General features: G+C 37.6%; 1 protein-coding gene across 18 annotated transcripts in view; it reads right to left on the reverse strand.

The window, feature by feature from the left end:
* Positions 1-14,867, reverse strand: part of SYNE1 (spectrin repeat containing nuclear envelope protein 1) — a 298,651-nt gene that overhangs the window by 39,327 nt on the left and 244,457 nt on the right. For 16 of the 18 annotated variants that reach the window (XM_050314877.1, XM_050314878.1, XM_050314876.1 and 13 more), the window contains 9 exons: positions 13,862-14,016; positions 13,339-13,486; positions 9,468-9,562; positions 8,258-8,492; positions 7,337-7,531; positions 5,399-5,524; positions 4,498-4,653; positions 2,360-2,518; positions 1,708-1,874 (listed from right to left, as the gene is read on the reverse strand). In XM_050314877.1, coding sequence (XP_050170834.1) covers positions 1,708-1,874; positions 2,360-2,518; positions 4,498-4,653; positions 5,399-5,524; positions 7,337-7,531; positions 8,258-8,492; positions 9,468-9,562; positions 13,339-13,486; positions 13,862-14,016 — 1,436 coding nt within the window. Of the gene's footprint in view, positions 1-1,707; positions 1,875-2,359; positions 2,519-4,497; positions 4,654-5,398; positions 5,525-7,336; positions 7,532-8,257; positions 8,493-9,467; positions 9,563-13,338; positions 13,487-13,861; positions 14,017-14,867 lie in introns of those variants that run through there. The other 2 variants (XM_050314875.1, XM_050314874.1) reach the window with 2 other exon arrangements.

The following is a 14,867-nucleotide window of genomic DNA, read 5'->3' on the forward strand; positions in this document are numbered from 1 at the left end:
ATTACTGTAGCACTGCAGAAAAGTCTGTAGGCTCTAATAATTTATTAATGCTGTCAAGCATCCAGAATGTGAAAAGATGTATTTTATTCTCAACACTAGGACAACTAGTTTGCATCTACTAGCAGAATGCAGCCAAAATCATGCTATATATACATTCCAGACTTCAAGAACATAGTCTACAGAGTCTCTGGAGCCTTCTAAAAATTATCTTGGGGGATGTAAACCCTTCTGTCCAATGGGAATTAGGCATCAATACAAGTACTTTGCATATACATTAGTTAACAGCTGAGGCTTTTAATGGCTTCAGGTCTAAGCTACAGCTGAACTGAAATTTTCACAACCTAGCACCAAACCGCTCCACCAGTTATTTCCCAACTTCAGGAAACTTTGCAGAGTTTTTTTCACTTCTGTGAGCATTGGAATGGAAAGGGTTATACGTTTAATTGCCCACAATAGTGCTGAGCATGCAAGTTGAGAAGGGTAAATTGAAATGATCTGGAAACAAAAGTAAATAAATGTTTTATATTTTAAATACACTAGTTTAGAACTAGGACTTGACATTTCATGATAACAGAATGAGAAAGCTTAAGTATATAATATTGCAGTTTGTATCTCCCCACCCAAGAATGATGCAGAATCCTGAACCCTTACTTGTCCCCCTACAGAGAACATTACTTGACCATAACGCAACACTTCCTGACTTAATTGTTCTGTAAGAAATAAACAATGTTCATTGTTTTAAAATTATCTACTATTAAAGGAGCTGGAGCCACCAGAATACTTCTGTTTACATAAAATTTACTGCTCCTATGCTTACAGATTTCAGAGCAGGAATGCAGTAAAACCATATGAAAAAAGAACAGACAAAATAAGACGATAAAACTAAACAAAGCCTTTTGCTGCTAACAGGGCTAAAGTAATACTAATGCATGCATCCTTACATCAGTGAGGTGTGAACTATAAAGTGTATGAAGTATATATACAATTTATGAAATACAAAACTGGGACAAAATTATTCCTGGTAATGGAAGGGAGGCCGTAGTACAGCTCAACAGAAAGTGTTGAAACAAATAAACCAGTTTCTTCAAGCATCGAACAACAATCCTGTATTTCTTTAAGTTGTGAAAATAACTACTATACTTTTGACCTTGAATAAAAAGAATCTTTAAGCCCAATGCTCATACATCTACCTGCAGTTACTCTTCTCCACCAGTGAAAAAATAATTAGGCAGAAAACTTAGGACTAAATTTTGGAACTGCTTTTCTTGAAATCCAAAATTACAAATGCAATGTTTTGATTCCTCTGCCAGGAATTTTTTTGGAAAAAAACTGTATTTACATCCAGTTTTAAGCACCATCTGAAGTAGATGGTACTAGTGCAAGGCTCACTAAATCTGCAACTGATCCTATATCATAGAAACACAGAATAATTAAGGTTAGAAGAGACCTTTAATATCGTCAAGTCCAACTGTCAACCTACCACCACCATATCATTCTAGCATATAAAGTTTTTAATTGACTCTTCTTGAAGAAACTATGTTATGTACTGAAAAGTAAGACAGGAAGGTGAATTTCACAGAAATGTGTTGATTGTTAAGAATAAATTAATTTCACAGTTAATGATGACAAATAAAGGATTTTAAGTGCATTATATCCAGCATATTAATCTGTCCCATTCAACACTTAGAAATAAAACAATGGTTTTACCTGGCTGCAATAAGATCTAGAAGATGCTGCCACCTGTCATTGATCTTGCCAAGTTTGTACTCAATCTCTGATGCCTTACTCTCATGGCTGGCTTTAGCAAGTCTCTCTCCCATTTGCTGAAGCTGGATTTTGTTCTTCTGGGCTATAGTAATTTCCTCTTGATAATCCTGGACAGTAAAGAGCAATCAGAATCAGAGGACTTATTCTGAATATACTCTGCTGTACACTACTAAAGGAATGATTGAAAAATACAAGTGAATGTTGTTCTTTTGTTGATTTGTACAGTGGAGAGACAACCTCATATACTAGATGTATAAACACAAATAACTACCAGAAGAATGAAAAAACCACCCAACCGAAAACAAAACACGATGTCTTCTATAAATATATCTGCTATAGTTAAACTTTTTACGGGCAATTCTGACTGAACACTTAGCAAAGCATTCAGATGCCTCTGACCCTGCATTCACTTAATTTTCTGGTATTCTAGGAGGTCCTATCTCAGGAAAGACAGGAAAAGTGCTGCACAGCAAGAGAAGAACACAAACACTGGAACACATCAGGGTAAGGTAATTCAGCTAATTCAGTATCCTCCTTGCAACACAAAACAAATAAGCAGTTAAAGAACAGTGTAGGCAAGTGTACACCATACCTTTTTAAGTTTCTCAATCATTTCTTCTATGAGGATGTCACCATTTTGAGACACCTTACTTTCCATTTGTGTCAGCCACTCACAGAGCTCCTTGTTTTTCTCACTGAAGACAGCCCACTCATTCAGTCTCTCACTAACTTGTTGTCGACGTAAGGAGACCTTAAACCATTTGAAAAAGTAAATAAAACCAAAATAGTAAATGCATTTAAGACATGCTTAAAACACTTTGTACCTCAACGTGAACTCCTCTAGCCCTGACAAAGTGTTCCAGCCCCTCACTTGCCATTAAAACAAACTGGAGTTGTACTGCAAAAACTTTGCGTGACTGTCTGTAAGTTCAGGGGTAAGCGTTGCTCTCAGATTTCCTGTTAGTTACATCCTCTGCACAGAGAGGCACCCAAGCATTATGCTCAGTAGTCTGTCAATATCTCATTTTCTAATGTCTCTAACCGAAAGGTTTCATTAGAAGGCAAAAATTAATTTTTCTTACAGTTTTTGCTCACTTATTAAACTTTATAAAGTATGCTAAGCTTCTTTTCAGTCTAAGAGAGTACACAAAAATGAAATCATAAATGCTTCACCAAAGGAAAAAAAAAAAAAAAAAAAAGATATACATATAGCATAGGCCAAACTCCGAAAGTCTGTAATTTGTGCATGAGCATGAGTACAAAGCTAAATGAAAGATACACTTTATTTTGCATTAGCAACTTCCTACTTGAGTCCCAATACACCCACTTCACAGATAACTATTTCTCATGGATGGGTATGACACCTCAAGAGATTCCAGAGGACTGAGGTGTGCCTGACAGGAAAGAATAGGCATAAAACATCAAACAGGCAAATGCTGTAGTTGGTACAGAAGGAAAAACAACATTGCTGTGTTTAAGAAATTGCTATAACCGTGGTACCATGTCAGGCTGCAAATAATAACAGACAAAGATGGACACAAATCAGAATAGCAGCACAGGGTGTGCAGCAGTCATCTCTCCAGTTTAAGACATTGGTACAGCTACTTACTTCCTTTCCTCCCCATTGTAATCTAAGTTGTTTCTGACTTTATATCAGAATTTCACCTGAAAAGATGAAGACTCTTTTCAGATGAAGCATCTGCTCTTTCATAAACAAAAGTGGTGTGTTCTTTAACTACTGTGTTAGTTTTAACAGGGGCAAACACATGATCTTGCATTTCCTTTTTGCGGTTGATGAGAGCTTTCCGGAAAAAAGCAGCAGTTGAACGAAGTGTTGTGCTAGGTTACATTCTGAAACACTCAGCATGCACAAAAGTAAGATTAAAACTCTTTATTTGGTTCCTTCCTTTACCAGAAACATACATGCAGTCATGCCGTAACTTAGATGTATCTAAACTGGCTCATTCAAATGCAGCATATACATAACATGTTCCGTGCTGTTAACTGTGAAGCATTTTTCCTACTTTGGAGGTGTTTTTGAAGCCTTCACAGGTATTTTACATGAAGTAGCTTTTTCAAAGTTAGCCTCAACATATCTGGACTGCAATCTCTACTGAAAACCACAGAAATAACATTAGGATAATCTGAAAAGCGGTGTGAGGAAGGCTCCACTACCTGAAGTGCAAAACAGAGGCCAGAAGCATACTAATAGCATGATGCACTGGAAAAAATACACCAATACTCCTCATCTCATTTTGCAGGCAAGCAAGTCACCCTAAGACTAACAGAAATGCAGACACCAGTATCTGAAGAAGCAGAAGCTATCAGGAGAACTGAAGGTACAATAGAGCCATATTGAATAGGGAGGGGATATCCTTTCTGAGAACAGGTCTTTCATGAAAGAAAAGTTTTACTTCTGTGTTACTTTGTTACTGTTTTACTTCTGTGTTTTTCCCAGACAGCCATGCCATATCCCACAGCTCACAGTGTGACCTTTTTGCTGATTAAATATGACTTCACTGCCATTATAAAATTCAAGACATCCAGAAACACTAGCAGTAACTAAAGGAACATTTCAATGAATGCTTCCCCTGATTCAGAAAGAATTAACCTTTGAATTTAAGTGTGCCTACATGCATCTTTTCTAAAAGATGCTACTTGCATTCAATTTTTCTCACAACACTTCTGTAGCCTGCAGACTACTCACATCAGTACTCATACTGTACTTGCCTGGTGGCACAGCTCCTCCCACTGTCTGTGCAGGAGCTCTATACGCTCACTGAGGATTGAGATATCATCTGCACTGATATATATAGACAGGGTCTCCTTCAGCAGAGAGAGGTGTGCAAGGTCATCTGTCCAGCCTTCAACAGCATTCTCTAACTCCTTAAGAGAAGAACACAAGGAAAAAGGACCAGTAACAAATAAAAATTTGAATGTGTTAATGAAACACGAACACAAGCAGTTCTTATTTCACTAATTTAAGTCCTATCTGAGCACCATTTCAAGCAGACTGTTTAAGCCCCATTGCAAAGAAAAAGAAAACATCAACCCCAAAGGTACCAATATTTTCAGAATTATGAGGGAATTAACTTTGCAATACTGAATGATACATCAGCTTTGTAACAAGTAGTCACAAACAAAGAAATTACTCAACTCTCTAAAGTCCAAAGGTATTTGGGAATTCCAAGTATTGGTTTGGACTTCTATGTACAGAAAATATTTTCAAGTTGTGAATCATTTCTAAAATGCAAATAATATAGCCTAAAAGTGTTGTTTAAAATACTCCACAGTAACCTCACCTCAAATAAAAGACCAAGGCAACAGTTATAGGTATCATGAGTTTGAATTTTGAGTTAGAATTTCTGTAATAAAAACACACTGGTATAGTCCTTCCACAGTATTTTTCACACCCTGTTCTGGTATCACTTTGATCAGATCTGTATCTACCCTGCGGGGTTTGCCTTATGGTGAGATCACTGTGGTATTATGCTGTCCATATATTACATGGTTAGTCTCTTGTCATGGGAATGGCTGATTGGTTTGCACAGTCAGTATTGTGAAGCCAATTAACAATGGAAGAGGTTACTGCACAAAGGCAGAGACTACAATCAATGGAGAAGTCCTTTACCTTGCAACGAATCTGCTCTGCGTGCAATTCATCATGGTGATCTGGCAATGGCTGAGAAAGCTTTTTTTTGAATGATCTTAGCTTCTCCAGGGAGTCTTCTATGCCCTTTTCAGATTTTTCCCAGTCCTGAAAGCAGAGAGTTTATGAGACTTAATTTTGATCCAGATTATATTTACGTCAGTTGATTTGCCTAATAAAAACATGTCTTGAAATCTCCCTTTAAATAATACTGGAAGTCTCAGAGCTTGATTCATATGTAGAACTGTGTCAGATTTTTTGTGTGTAGGTCTCTGATAGTAGAAATACGCAAATCTCCTGTTATTGAAATGCTGTCTAGGTCTAGCTCCATCCTTGCAGGAAAGCCTCTCCCTGCTAAAATTATTTTTCACTTCCCTTCTTGAATGCCTGTATTAAACACAACACTGTTCTTTGACAAGAATTTCATGTAGGTGCATTAATATTTTTTGGGAAAAAAAGTTGTTGGGGAAACTGTAAATTTCAGGGCAGATTGAAGCACCTGTAGCATCTTCTATAAGTCAGGATTCTAGCACTACACCCAGGTTAGTGCTTGTATACCTTCCAAAATTTTCAGTGTGTCCAATGCAATAAAACTATACTAATCATAATGAGGCAGTGTGGTTTTACCTGCCTCACCTGCTTGTTAGAGCTTTATATTGACACAGAAGGATCCCTAATAAGCCAGTCAACTCGCAAAGAATACCAGAACATGCAAAACTTGCATCAAATATTGTATTGTATTGAAAAAAACCTTAAGTCTTCTGTTTCAAGTCATCTGCCTTCCACAACTGCCTTTGTAATTCTCTCCTTCCTTTTTTTCCAGTCTGTGCCAGTATTTCATGACCATTTTCAGGATGATGAATCACAAATAAAAGGTCTTGTAAAAAACCCCTCTCTTCGCTGTCTTCTTTCTTCTCTTTGGATTAAAAAAAATGATCTAAATGACAATAGTCTGTCATGTACTTAACACTCCTGCCCTGCTCCAGCATTGGGTCCCTCCCACAGGAGGTAGTTCTACATGAACTTTTCTGTGAGTTCTTCACAAACTGTTCCAGCATGGGTCCCCCTTCCACGGGGTGCAGTCCTTCAGGAAAAGACTGTGCCAGTGTGGGTCCTGTTTGAGGTCAAAAGTCCTGTCAGCATAACTGCTCCAGCATGGGCTTCACACTGGGTCACAGTGTCCTTTGGGAATCCACTTGCTCTGATGCGGGTCCTCTATGCGCTGCAGGTGGATCTCTGCTCCACTGTGGACTTCCATGTCTCCATCATGGCTGCAGGGTGATCTCTGCTCTGGTGCCTGCAGCATCTCCTCCCCCTCCTTCTTCAGTCACCTTGGCGTCTGCAAAGTTGCTTCTGTCACATTGTCTCACTCCTCTCTCCAGATGCAATTACTCCTGCACAGTAACTTTTTTTTCACCTTCTTAAATAGGTTATCCTGGAGGTGCTACACCATCACCGCTGGTATAGCATTCATCAGTGGTGGGTCCATCGTAGAGCTGGCTTGCATTGGCTCCATCAGACATAGGGGAAGCTTCTGGCAGCTTCTCACAGAAGTCATTCCTGTAGTTTCCTGCTATGAAACCTTTGCCACTCAAACCCAATACAAATATGTATAAAAACTAAACAGCACTGTGCAAAATAAAATAAATATTTGGTCTATGTTGAAAATAGGGCTGGTAGTAATATACTTTATTGGCAGTGTTCTGGAAATATCAATTAAAATTGTCACCTAACATAAGCCTACTTATATGAAGTATTATCACTTCTAGTTGCAGAGGTGGTAAAAGGAAATTGTTAGCTCGCAACATATACGCAGTTCCTGTATTTGTGCTTGTCCACTGAGAATGCTTTTCTTCACCAGGGTTCACAGTGAGAAAATATAAACTTGCTGAAGAAGTACAGAAGAAATCGCACACTTACTTTCAGTAGTAAAGCAAGCTGTTTCTTTTGCTGCTCCAGTTGAGAGCTAGTTATCTTCCAGCGCTCCTGAATTTCAGTAAGCTCTGTCTGCAGGACTGCCTCAGCTCCACTGTCTGCAGAGAGCAGCAGTTGCTTCCCAGCTTCCACAGTGAGGATGTAACTCCCTTGTTGCCTTAGGAGAACTTTCTCTTTAAGCTGAAAATATTAATAGTTTTCTGTCAGCTTTGTCTTTTTAATTACAATTAGCAATTCAGTTATTCATTCTCAAGCCTATACTTCAATGGTTGCATACCTTGTCTTAAGCATGAGTTATGGCCCAAATGATTTACCCCGACATTTTTGCAATCATTTACTACAGCAGACCTTCAGAAAACTTCTCTAGGGAGATAAAGACACAAAAGGCTTCTTTCTCCCCATTAATATCAGTATATCGATTGCTCTTACAGAGAATTAATTTCTCTAGAGTGTATTATGTTTATAAGTTTTATTATTATATTCATCTTCCAGCTAAAATCTCAAAGATGCTGAACTGATATACAGATAGTGTTAACCTCACATGAAGATGGACACTCGAAGAATCCTTTTCTGTTAGCTAGAATACATTCCTCAAACAGGACATTATTTCTTTTTCAAGACAGCTTCAGTGTGACACTAGCTACAAAGCAAAAACAGAAGCAGAGAAGGCTTGAGAGCAAGGACCCAGAAAGTTCTCAATTATATATTCTTTGTGAACTCAAACTTTGCTTCCATCACACTACCACTTCTGATGTTACGCTAGTTCCAAAGAAGAACTAACATCCAATGTTGCTTTCTGCAAAGCAGACAGGCTAAGTCTAAGACATTTTAAAAAATGTTTTAAATGATCAAGACTGTAAAAAAGGCAGGGATTTCTTCCTTTTTCTTCAAACACAGTGGACGTACCTGCACTTCATCCAGTAGTGCTCTTGCTTGCTGCAATGGGATAGGAACATTGCCCAGCCCAGTCACCGGCTGACGGGACATCTCCATCAGCCACTTGCGCAGCTTCTCTGCCATCTCCCTGTAGCGCTGCCACTGGTGAATCTGGCTGTCAATGATCCCCCTTCTCTGCTGTGCCCGGCGAATTACTCCTTGCCATTGATTACTTAGAAGAGTCAGCTTCATACTAAATTCATCCCTATTATAAATACATAAATTACAAATAAAAATACACAGTAACTTTCATACTTGAATGTATTTGTTTAATGAAATTAACTGATAGGAAAGGGAAGATGTCTGGCTGTCAAATATGAAGCACTAAGAGAAAAGCTCTGAAGCCTCACGATAGTTGATTGAGGATAAGAACTTCACTCTTTACGTACTGGGAGAATTAAAGGGATCTAATTATTGAGACTTTAAAACCCCCAAGCCTTTAACACATAAAACTCTTCTACTTTCTCCACAGAAATACACAAAAAAACCCCACAGGTTTTGCCAGTTTGGATGAGTCAAATTGATAGTAAATCATGTAGATTCCACATTTTGCCCCCAGATTTGCTACTGAGGTCAAAGCAGGCGTAAGATACACACAGCATTAACAAAATTCTCACACTCCAACAAACAGTTCCCCTTATATTATGACCTTGGCAAAGAAAATGCATATGCACAAGTGTGAACCCACTAGTGTTGCACTGATTATCATTCATGTGATCACAAGTGTTTAAAATAAAATATCAGCCAACAATGAATTCCTAATCCATTACATTCAGGCTGCAGGTTTTCTTAAATGGCAGTAGGGAATTCTCCTGGTGGAGGTAAATCCCTGGACGGCATAAACTAAGTTTAATCCACTAAATCTGGCACTGCAGGCTCTTTTGGTGAAAGTGTCATTTTGAAAGTACATCAAAGTAGACATATATGGAACATGCTTGATAATTCCAGACAAATCTCAAGGTTGTTGTATTCTCAGATGCATTCACATACCCCATAGCATCCTAAAGATCACTGTCTTAAGATCTGACTAATTAACAGCTTAACCCAGCAACAGTAACTTCTATTTCAGAAGAGCATGATCTGAACACTGACATCTGCTACCTTCTCTGATTGGAAGTCTCTCACTACTCTAAGTGTTACTTTACATAACCAGCAGCAGCAACAACACAAGAACGTCTACCTGTCGTCCACCTGTCCTTGTTCTAGGAGGAGCTGCCCATCAGAGATAATTGAATGCAAAATCTGCTGGCGGCTGAACATCTCTGCCTGGAATAGCTGTTGTACGGGAGACAAGGATGTTAAAACAAGATCTTACATTTTTAATTCTGTCTGTATGCACTGGTAAAAATGAACTTTCATGTATTTAATGTAACTTTGGATTAACTCACTAGTAGTTTTGTCATCAACTTAAATAGAAACAAATTTAAAAATCTCATTTTTAGAGTTACCTGCTGTTTACAGTAATTATTAGTTCCTTGAGACCACCACTATAAAGCTAAATGATATCAAAAGGAGCTTGGTTTTATGTTTCTGAGTAGAATTGTGTGATTGACATTATTATTTACAAAATTTGTGAATGGACAGAAAGGGAACATTTATTTTTTCACGTTTAAGAATATTATAATGCTTTGTCTTGTTAGACTGAATTTACACCCAGACCATGTGTGATAGTGTTATACAAACTTTAAATACATTGCCAACAGAACTTTACAAGAAATGGTCAGCCATGTATAGGACCTAGAAATCAATTTTCCACTTCTTCCAAGTTTTTCAATTTATTTTCCAATTTTCCTTATCAGGCATACTAAACTTCCACAATATTTTTAAAACTTCCTTATTATTTATATATTACTTAAGACAAAAAAATAATTAAGTGCTACTTTAGCAAAGATGACTTAAGTCTATAGACTACTTAAATTTATTTTAAAAAATATCTTTCCTTTTAGTAACAGACCATCTCTCTAGATAAAGTTCTTCAGGAATATTCTTATGTTCACTGAGGTACACAGAGGCATCACCTCAGGACTGGATCCACTCCATGTTTAAAAGGTTTACAGAGAGATGCAAAGAAAAATTATACTGGTATGAAGTTTGAGTTTTTTTTTTCTTTAGTTAGTGATGGCATTTGCAGTTGACAGAAATTCGCCCTTGCCTGAACTAAGAGCCACTATTCTTCAAGTTTAGACTACACTCCCATTATACGGCTTTCCACCAGATCAGATTGTGATTGTACCAATCTCTGCATCTGCCACTGCCAGCAAAATACCCACTGGCACCTGTACAATTAAATCCCTCAAGCACATGGTGTGAAGTTTAGGACTTCTAGAGGATGTAGCAATTTTTCAAAATGAAATTTTGCCTCTCTGAATCACTAAGTTAATTCTGAAAATGGTTACTCAGGTCATACGTTTTCCCATAGAACGAAATAGTGTTGTCTGATTTCCTTACAGAAGTATTTGATACTGTTCTTTGAATACCTTGGCACTTATGAATGACTGAGCCTGAATCAGAGGGAAAATAAATGCTGTATTATCTCAAGAATGAAACCACAATAATTTGGGGCTGAGAATTTCAGAAAGCTGAGCAAGAAGGGAGAAATTTTACTTCCTGTCACATCTATTTCTGTCAAGTTAGAGGAGACAGATGAAGCACAGGAGGTAACAGCATCTATCAGCATTGTTGACAAATCGAGACCAAACAGAATACAATTGGTTACAACTGGTTAAACACCTACCACCACAAAAATAAAACCAACAAAACAAACAAACAAACAAACCCAAACCAAACCAAACCAAACCAAAAAATAAAAAAGCAAAACCAAATCCTCCAAAAAGGAAAATTTTAATACTTTTTTAATAGGGTAAAATAAAAGCTTATCAAGCACGAGGAACTCTGCTTAGAGTGGAGGTATTCAAGTCCTACACAAAAGTAGAGACATTTCTGTCAACATCCTCTTGCTTTCCACATGTACATTCTCTGGGATAAGAGGGATACTCTGTTACCTGGGACCACTTGTTACCCAAATTTATTCTCATACGCAGATTACTGAAATAGGAGAAGGAAAAGAAAGTAGGTGTTGAAATGCACAACACCAGCACACTGAAAAAAATTCAGTAATTGAGTTGGCAAGGAACTTCCTTCTCCTTCCCTGTCAGCACTTTGTCAAATGCTTGTCTTGGTGCATTCCCACTGCACAGGAGACCCAAGCAATGTATCATGTACTAGAGAACTGCGCAAAAAGGGATTAAAAAATCATCCTGACAGACTGGTGCAGATGCCAGTGTTAGTGCATGATATTTGAAAAAGCTATCACCTCCACACTTCTGCTTTGTAAATTTCAGTGGGAAGATACTTTTAAATAAGGCCACTGAGATGGTTGGGGTCTTCTTAGAGTAAACACCAGCAATTATGAGTCAGCACGGGAAAGCTGATAATAGAGCTGGAAGAGTTTCAATATCAATTCTCGGAATTCAGGTAGAAACAGAACATTTTCTCATTATTTTTCAAAAAATACAAAGTGAAATAATGCAGAAATACATCTCAAGAAGTTGAGATTTGACCCTTATAGCCATAAGGAGAGGAAAGAAAATTCTTTTTGACTATGACAAAGCACTGCCAAGCACACAGTGTTTTGTGTACTAAATATACTTAGATTGTAAATAATGCCAAAACTCAGGGGAAAAAAAAAGGCCGTTTATATTTTTTTTTTAGGATGAATTGCAGTGTTTTGAAAATCAGATATTAATTCTCTTAATTCTCAGAGATGATTTTATAGTTGTAATAAAAAGGGCTCCAACAGAGTGACTGAGAAACACTCATCGGAGCTAACTGATCAGATCAAGTTTTCAGGAAAGAATTAAGCTGAGATCTCAAGACAGTTGAAGGCAGGGAGATTGCTTTACCCCCTTTCAAAAAACTATAGCTATGACTAGACATAGGAAGTGTAGGAAATTATCCACTTAGTAATGATTTCTGGACATTCAAATCTCAAAGACCTCAGATGCTTGAACTTAGGAAGACACTATCCACTTAATGCTGGCAGCAATGAGGAGATGAAATAGATGACATTTGTAAAAACCAAGGCAGTTAAATGCTAAAGCAAACTGTATGCTAAAGCAAGAAAAAAAAAATGTTGTGAATTACTTTCTGCTGTTGGACACTCAAACACTATGCTGTGAGATATAAGGTAAGAGAGGGGGAAGACCGTAACTCTTCCTGTAATCTGGCCTGAGTCTAGGGGTAGGTCACCTGAAAAAGCTGTGGGAACTGAAACTGCTGTGGCCACATGGGAGCTCTGGTATGAAAATTGACCTCTTTTACTTGATCTTTACAAGGATTCTTGGCAGTAACAATATGGGTAGAGAAAAAATGTGCATCTCTTGACTTCAATGAAGATCATAAAGGCATCCTCTAGTAAAAATTCTGAATCAATCTTTCCCTGCAGCAAAAGCTGTGCTAGTTCTTGATTTGTTACAAACAGACAAATGACTCCATCATGCAGCAAATACCAAATCAGTTTGTTCTCCAAGGAAATGTTACCAAATGGAGACCCATGGTTAGTTATATAACTCAGTATTTGACTTAAAAGTTTTCCTTTAACATGCTCTTCAAATGCTATATATGCGTTGACGATTTAGTAAAAAATAAACAAAATCATAATAAACTGTAACAGAGATTTTCTCCAGCTTATGTCTGAAGACAAAGAACCAAACGGCATGAGAATTGCTATGTTTTTACAGGAGGGTCAATGAAAACGTTGATTTCCTTGGTACAAACCAATCTGAAGTAGACTAAATGTAGGGGACAAGCACTCATAGGCACAGTGATATGTCATACACAAATGCAGACAGATACTCAAGTCCTCTTCAAAACTGGATATTGCTGACATCTGTGCATGCTTCTGTTTTTAAGTTAAGGTATCATCAGATGGTGCAAGCAAATGTAATTCAATTCAAGGCATGCTATTATATTACTCAACAAAGGAATGTGCATTCCATTTATATATAAATAGCATGTATTGTAGTTAAGTATAAATATACATGATGACTTGCCTCATGTGCCCTCTGTTGCTCTAAAAGGCTTTGGTAGTTTCCTGAAATCTCTGCTGCCAACTTCTGCTCAGTCTGAACTAATAAATCCATCCAAGTCTCACATTTCTCCAAGAAGGTCTGCTGCTGCAGCAAGAAAGACTGCAGCTTACTGAAAGAAAGAAAGATGGATTCAGGTAAGGTCTCCTCCTCTCAGTGTTAACGACACAAAAGCGTTAAAGGTCTTGCAATAACTTTTCCAGCAAAATTCCAAATCAGGTGGTAACACTTTTCCCACTTAGCTGCCTCATTCAATTTATTTAGCCAACAGTTTCAAAAGTACCAGTCTTCTTCATTTCAAATCCTGTTAATTTGTGGCAAACCCAACATCTCTGTTCAATGGTTTTGCTCCTCACTTCTAATTACGTGAAAGAAAAGGAACTTTGTTTAATGAAATACCTGAAACATTTTCTATATTCTGCAAAACGTATACTTTGTAACTCTTGTAACTTAAGAGAACTGTAGAACAATCTTTATCTATGCCCACCTGAATCTCTCTGTAGTCTGAGATGAGATCAGAGACCAATGTCTGTTCAGGTTCTGCATCCTTTTGATTTCTTTATCATTCAGAGGAAGCCTGTAACCCAGCTCATTAAGACGGTCCAAATCTGGGGCCATGCTGCTGAACTTCAACATCTGACTCTGCAACAAAAAGAGTAATAGCTGGGAAGTTCAGGAACTACACTATTAGAGACTTCAAAATTATGAACTAGCACTCAGTTAAATTTAGAACAGCCTTGGTTGCCACCCAGTGGAAAGCAGTCCCTATGCCAGGGAAAAACTGCATTTCCAGTTTTCAGCTTCTGGTCCAAGACTAGGAGAAGACTTATGTTCATATTTAACTGTGTGCAGAGAAGTATACTCAAACTTCAATGAAGTGTTTTGCTAAATTGAGGATTTATGGTTCAGAGCTGAAAAACTAGGCTAGTGTTTGAAGCCATATGTTTATACTGTCAAAATATGTGAGTCTTTTTCCTTCTTTCTTAGCCTGAATGCTAGGCAGGTAAATTCCCATTAAAACTAGTAAATTTTTTATTTTTAGTTTTTCTTTTTCAGCACAGAAATATTCAATTCACTACATTAAGAAAATGCCCTGCTTTTCAACATGTCCAAAGTGGAATTCTGTCTAGATAATCTTGACAGAAAAATAATGGAAGATTAAACCGACAAAAACAGCCTGGAGGGCAAAGATCAGCAACTTCCTGATGTGGTCTCTGAAAGAAGGAGATGGAAAAAAGAAGGCCCACAAAAAGAGTGAAAGACTTCAAATGGAGATCACACAGTACACAGTAGGAATGTTTCTTCAGTATATCAAGTTACCCAAAATGTATAAATTACTTCATCCCTAAGTGAAATACCACTGAGACAGGAATTTCATAAATTCAAAAAAGTTGAGAGAAGAAACAAAATGAAGTAAGTCCCCAAGAACTGCTGACATTTCCATTCCCATTTTGATCTGATATTAATTTTATTCTGAACAGTTTGACTATTCT

This window comes from Myiozetetes cayanensis, unplaced genomic scaffold (assembly GCF_022539395.1).
Source record: "Myiozetetes cayanensis isolate MyiCay16 unplaced genomic scaffold, myiCay2020 scf2-11, whole genome shotgun sequence".
Classification (NCBI taxonomy): domain Eukaryota; kingdom Metazoa; phylum Chordata; class Aves; order Passeriformes; family Tyrannidae; genus Myiozetetes; species Myiozetetes cayanensis.